Source organism: Topomyia yanbarensis, chromosome 3 (assembly GCF_030247195.1).
Source record: "Topomyia yanbarensis strain Yona2022 chromosome 3, ASM3024719v1, whole genome shotgun sequence".
NCBI lineage: Eukaryota > Metazoa > Arthropoda > Insecta > Diptera > Culicidae > Topomyia > Topomyia yanbarensis.
The window spans coordinates 116,046,451-116,052,786 of record NC_080672.1 but is presented as its reverse complement, the minus strand read 5'-3'; the positions used below and the strand labels follow the sequence as shown (position 1 = coordinate 116,052,786).

Genomic DNA, 6,336 nt, shown 5'->3' with positions numbered 1-6,336 from the left:
TAGTCTATCCCCCATATGCTTGTTCATGTGTCAGTGGCGCCATAATTTCAAATGTGGCCACAGTCCCACCTACAAATATATTTAAAATGACCGTTAAAGCGGACGAAGCTTAGTTTTTGAGTGTTATGTCTGTTAGTCTATGTTATTGTTCCATCAAAACACCTTTTTCTTGAGCGTTTTTTCAAAACATCATATCTGCAATGAGTTACTCTCTTTGTTTACTTTCTCTTTCGATTTTTACGGCGTCACTAAAACACTTTTCACTTATTTTACAGTACAGATCGAAAGACGGTGGTTTTAACTAGCATATTATGCAAAGAGCTGAGGGATAAATGCTAAAGTGACTGAATTATTAACAGAAAAGAAAGTAAACAAAGAGAGTAACTCATTGCAGATATGACGTTTTGAAAAAACGCTCAAGATTTGTTCTCTATAGAGTACTTGACAATCTGTAACTGTATTAGTATGTTCAACGGTTTGTTTTCCTCTACCTGTCATAGATGGAGGAAAACAAATCGAAAATAACTTTTCGGTCGGATTATTTTCATGATGGAATATGACCAACCGAAATTGTACGTCCCCCGAATGATTTTTACAGCGACATAGAGCATTTCAACACCATTATAAATACTTTACGAGAGCTAATTCAAATGTTTAAACTGGCTGACAGTTTTATGTGGTTTTCGTTTGAGGCGAAACTGAGTCAGTTCCTAACCCCAACTGCTGTCAAAATGTATGAACTGACAGCGGTTGGGGTTAGAACCTGACTCAGTTTCAGGTTCAAGCGAAATCGCCATTATATATGACAGCTGGAGGAAAGCAAGCCCCCAAGTAGTGTGAGTGAAATCGTTTGCATAGAACTCTCTAATAGGGTTTTCTCGACAAACATATGATTACGGCCTAAAAGCCAACTGTCAAAATCCAATTCGAATGGAAATTCCGGACAAACCGTTACACGCCAATCACAGATGTTGGTAGTAAACGAAAGAGAAAAGTTTTCTCTTTCGTAAAAATGTTATGAACTGTGTTCGACTAGTAACGGTTTGTCTGGAATTTCCATTCAAAGTGGATTTTGACAGTTGACTTTTAGGCCGTAATCATATGTTTGTCGAGAATTTGTTGTAGGTCTATGAAACTTCGGCCTCTCCCAGTAAAGTTCAGCCGGAACTGAACTGGAATTCTGGCTGGTTCCAGTTCGTATTCCGGCTCCAGTGACACAACCGATTCTAACTAGAATCGGTTGTGTCACTGGAGCTGGAACGCGAACTGGAACCAGCCGGAATTCCAGTTCATTTCCGGCTGAGCTTAACTGGGCGTTTTTCACAGTTCGAGCTCAATGTCACTTAGGACCTTTTGAATAAGTACTCTTGATTTATTTTGTTTTGACATTACGACCATGTGAAGATTTGTTTTGTTTTTTTGCCTTTTATATGCTTTGCATTCCGTACAATATTGTAGATTTTTAATTCCTAAGGTTTCAAAAACCTATAAATTTCTCGAATTTTATTCGTTGTTCTTCTGTGAATTTGTAGCAGCATGGAACGGAACAAAAAGGGAATGTCGGACGAAGAGCGCTTACAGCTAGCAACCAAATTAGACAGTGAGTTAGATCAGTTTATAAATTCATTGGAAAAACGACGGTATACGGAAGGATGGCCCGAAGATCGATGGGAAGAGGTATAGAGTGGTACATTGTATGTTACTCCTATTGGCATTCGATAACTTTTTAGGAAATGGCCAAACACCCATTCTTTATGCAAAAGCCCCCGGAACCAGGCGAAGAGCTCAGTCCGCTGATGGAAGGATTACAGCAACTCAAGTATGATCCTGCGGAAAACACCACCCAAGAATTGGCCGACGCATATAAAGATGATGGTAAATTTTATATGCAGCACAAGAAATTTCGTATGGCCGTACTAAGCTACACGGAGGCGTTAGGTTTTGGTACAACCGACCCGGAGTATAGAGCAGTGTTATACAACAACCGAAGTGCTGCTAACTTTTTCATCAAAAATTACCGGTCGGCATTGTTGGATGCTCAAAAGGCTATTGAACTAAAACCTGACTATGACAAGGCACGTTGGAGGGCTGCCCAATGTGCTAGTTTGATGGATAAGTTCGAAATGTGCGTCATTTTGTGCGACGAGATATTAAATAGAGATCCAAAGAATATTCAAGCGCTTGAACTAAGAAAAACTACTCTTGCGAAAAGAGCCACCAAAGAACGTGACGCCCGAAAAGCAGCACAAGCTGAGAGAGTAAAGCAAGAACAGTTGAAAAGAACAATTGAGCAACTCAAACAACGTGGTGTGAAGTTTGAGGAGCCTGATGCGTTAACTAAAGTGAAGCGACTGAAACCACGATTATTGCCACTCGAAGATTTTATGGTAAAAGCAGACAGCAACGGAGTGCTTCATTGGCCAACGGTGTTCTGTTATCCGCAGTTCCTGAGTACTGATTTTCAGCAACAACTGTCGGAGGAATGCACGTGAGTACTGCACTTTTCGAACAGCTTTAAGGTTGGACAGAGAATTGGCAAAAATCGAAAACGAAAAAAGCAGCTTTTTTCCACACCGTGTGTTAGATCTACATAAAAATCAATCAGCTTATGTAGAATGTTGTTACAGTACTGCTGATTGATTTTTATGAAGATCTAACACACGGTGTGCTTTTTTCAGTTTTCGATTTTTGCCCATTCTATGCTCAACCTTAATATGGGTTGATTTCATTGCATGGCCTATCGCTACAGAATGGAGGAAGTGCTGATCAACATGTACGAAGAGCCACTAGAACTGGACGAGGAGGGAGCATATGTTCCGCACAACGTGAACGTATACTATGAGAATCCGATAGCAGCCGAAACTCATAAAGTGGATGTGAAGAAAACAATCAAGGACATTGTTCGGGAGGAAGCGTAAGTTTTTTTTATTGTGGTAACATTAAAGTTTGTATTCACATGTTTTTCTTTTTATTTCTCAGGTTTTACGTGCGGGATGGAACGCTTGCTTTCTTCGTTCTTCCCAAGGGGTCATCACATGAAGTGGAATTTGTGAACCAAAAACGAATACCGTCTAAACTAACTCGATAGTCTTATATCTATAAATGCTTAAACGCAAAATATTCAAAAATAATGTACAGGAACTTGATTACCAACTTTTTAAGCACACTTGATTTACACTCCGATCCGCCGAATTCAATTGAGGTTCTATTTTAAAGTCCCAAAACATTGCTCCGTGGTCGGGAACGCATGATGTAAACTGTTCCCATTCGTGTGGCGACTTTTAGTTCGTACGTTTGCACGAAATTCATACAGTAGAATAAAAGATTCCAAAAGAATTTATTACTGCTAACCAATATTTACTATTTAATGGCCTTGTTCTTGCAAAGTATGTAGTCCTAATAACCAGAAACGGTTCTCATAAGGTGGCAGTTCAACGGAACATTCCAAGGCAATTGACGTTTACAAAATTCCAACTTGGAGCCCACTATATAAAACCCAGCAGTCAATTTGATAAGTGATTGATATAAGTTAGTCTATCATCAAGAATAACATCTAGATCTTTTGCGTGGTCAATGCGTTGCAGCTGAGTGTCAGCAATGTTGTAGTTGCAATTAAGCATGTTCCTTGTACGATGAAAACTGATGACAAAACATTTCGCAACACAAATAATTAACAGTTGTAAAATGTATCAATGAGACGGCAATCGGCTTCATTTCTTATGACAAGAAATATTTCCAAATCATCGGAGAAAGTTTCCCTTCACGCATCAGAACAAAGATCGCATCATTCACGAACAATGAAAATAGTAGCGGAGCTAGTGTACTACCTTGGGGAACTCCGAAGTTATTAGAAAAGGATTCAGACACATTGTCACCAATTTACACGACAACCTCGCGCTGTACAAGGTAGAATCGAAGCCAGTGGCAGAATCTCGTGGTACATCCTAGTTCATCAAGCATTGCTAGCAGTATCTCAAGCGGCTGACAAAGCTGTATTATCGTGAAACATGAGGCCAATCTATGTCGCCATTCACCTCTGATGCAGAACACATATCCCTTACTTCCCCGTGGTGCCAACCGGGGTACAGGCCTCCTTTTGCCGTTTTTGAACTCGGGACTGGGTCGGGTTCTATCCCCAACCGCTGTCAATTCGTTCACTTCGACAGGTGGACGGATTGGAGCCTGTCTGAGTTTCGTTTCGAGCGGAAGTGGCATTAGTGAAGATCGTCTGGGATCTGTGGTCGTATGCTGACAGGGAAGGGGGACAAACGACGCGTGCGTGAAACTGCTAGTGTATCCGTCTTGCAGAGTGAATCTTTTGGTACAGTTAATGGTTATTTTGGGCAGCTCAAAAATATTTCTTGGATTTCTTTTGTAGGTTCGGTTTGTATACAACCTTCGATTAATATTCTATCTCAATAAATAGTTGTTCGGAAAGCAGCCTCAATAAGAGTTCAATTTAACTAGTATCGATGATCAAAGATACGTACTGGAAATTCGCGGCGACTGTTTTTATAAATCTAATTTCGAGATCCGTTATTGCTAACAAGTCCGTGCATCAGGTTAACGACCCTTTGTATTTCCCGTCAATGTTCGATATTATCGTTCGTATACGTGTATTTCGTAATTTGGAAAATATGAAACATTTTTCTTGATTTATAACATCTCGGGCTCTCATAACTCTGTCTCTACAACGCGTCACTCCGTAGTTTTGGTTAGCAACATAGCCAAATTTTTTTTTTGAATACTGTTTGCAATAGGGTTACTGTGCCCTAATTCATCTTAGCACCTCTATTCATCCCATCCATTTAAACACATTAGTTAGAGCAGTGTCTGCTATCTCTATTTATCGCATTAGCTCAAATGGTGGGATGAATAAGGGTGCGTTGTACTCGACTTTTCGCTTCGCTCTAGCGCGGGTATTTTACATTTTCCAAGCCAGTTTTTTTTATTGATCTGCTTCTTAAGAACGAAGCAAAGATGTTGATACCTATTTAAGTGCAATCCAATCAGTGTAAGCCGAGTTATCAGCGAAATAGTGTGACATCGTGACTAATGAGATGAATAGGGGCACGTCTACCCTATATAGTGATCCGGCCCATTACGCGGATATTAGCTTTCCTAGGCAATACTCCAATGGTCGGCTGTGTGGAGTTCAAATTGCTTTTGTTTAGAAAACAGGATACTCTCGGGAGCCGGCCACCCCGAGTTTAAAAAGAACCAAAAACTAAATAAGATCTTTTCTTTTTCGAGTAATCGTGTACTCGAAAACCAACTGAACTACTACCTAATAAAGCATGCTTTACAGGTCGCATCGCTTGCTTGGAGTGAATCCTAGACCTTATATCCTTCCAAACGACTAACTCCGCGACACCTTTGGAAGAGTCTGATGAATCGTCGTCCTTCCGTTAAGTAGGTGGAGCATCAACACTTCCCGTTTACCTTATCCTTTATCCTTCCCCGTGAACGATGGAGATGGGGGCGGCCGGCAATTAATATGGGTCGGATTGGTATGAATTCCTACTTTCCACTTCCTAAGTAACTCTTATTAGATAATCAGCAGTCAGTAAGATCTGTGTAGACTGCGTCCACCTGGAGTTTCTTGGATGAATTTTTCTATGCTAAACGAAATGAAGCTAACTAGATTCATCTCAACCGATCGACCAGGGAAGAATCCATGCTGACAAGTGCTTATGTAATGTTTGCTTGCAGAAAATAGCACCCCAATGAAGCTGAAATTCAAAAATTTTTGACTTGACTCCCAGCGAAGTGATTCCCCGGTAGTTCTCGCTCGATGTTACTTTTGTCACCTTTCTTGTGCACCGGAAACATGACTGAACACTTCCAACCATTGTTTGCTCCAAATTTTTGCTGCTGAAGTGACACATTGAAAAGGTGCGTCAGTGGAATCACTAAAATATTGGAACATTTTTTCAGAACAGCTGAAGGCATAGCACTTAGTCCTGGAGCATAAGACGCTTTCATTTTTTGTGTTGCAGAGCCCTACTAACAACGAAAGCTGAACAAGCCATTATTGCGAGGGAATAAGCTGAAGAATAACTGTTCAAACCATTATCCAGCTAAATTGTTTGTTGGGAGAGAACCGATTGTTCTGAAATGGTAAATACATCCATATCCACCGCACCAACGCGGGAACATCACGGGCCGCGTTGTCGTGCTCAATGGCAGATGGAGCATCATTCACAAGACACTCGAGAATTAGCTGGAAAGTAGGCAACATTTCGTCGTCGTCGTAGTCGCAACTTGGCCATTGTAGATCATCCTAGACGGAGGTCCCGTTTCCTTTCTTTTCATATTAACAAAAGTCCATAAGCC

The 6,336-nt window shown here is 40.8% G+C and overlaps 1 protein-coding gene across 1 annotated transcript; it reads left to right on the top strand.

Moving 5' to 3' along the window:
- Positions 1-1,398: 1,398 nt before the first annotated feature.
- Positions 1,399-3,354, top strand: LOC131691860 (DNA polymerase interacting tetratricopeptide repeat-containing, protein of 47 kDa). The gene is made up of 4 exons (XM_058978536.1): positions 1,399-1,677; positions 1,731-2,488; positions 2,750-2,914; positions 2,980-3,354. Exons 1-4 carry the CDS (start codon positions 1,537-1,539, stop codon positions 3,086-3,088), a joined length of 1,173 nt encoding a protein of 390 aa, XP_058834519.1. The 5' UTR covers positions 1,399-1,536; the 3' UTR covers positions 3,089-3,354.
- Positions 3,355-6,336: the final 2,982 nt, after the last annotated feature.

Bases quoted from the DNA above. Each gene is read 5' to 3' on its own strand.
- LOC131691860 (XM_058978536.1), top strand. From the start codon at position 1,537: ATGGAACGGAACAAAAAGGGAATGTCGGACGAAGAGCGCTTACAGCTA. The intron at 1,678-1,730 runs GTATAGAGTGGT...ATAACTTTTTAG, and splicing joins CCGAAGATCGATGGGAAGAG to GAAATGGCCAAACACCCATT. The intron at 2,489-2,749 runs GTGAGTACTGCA...CTATCGCTACAG, and splicing joins CAACTGTCGGAGGAATGCAC to AATGGAGGAAGTGCTGATCA.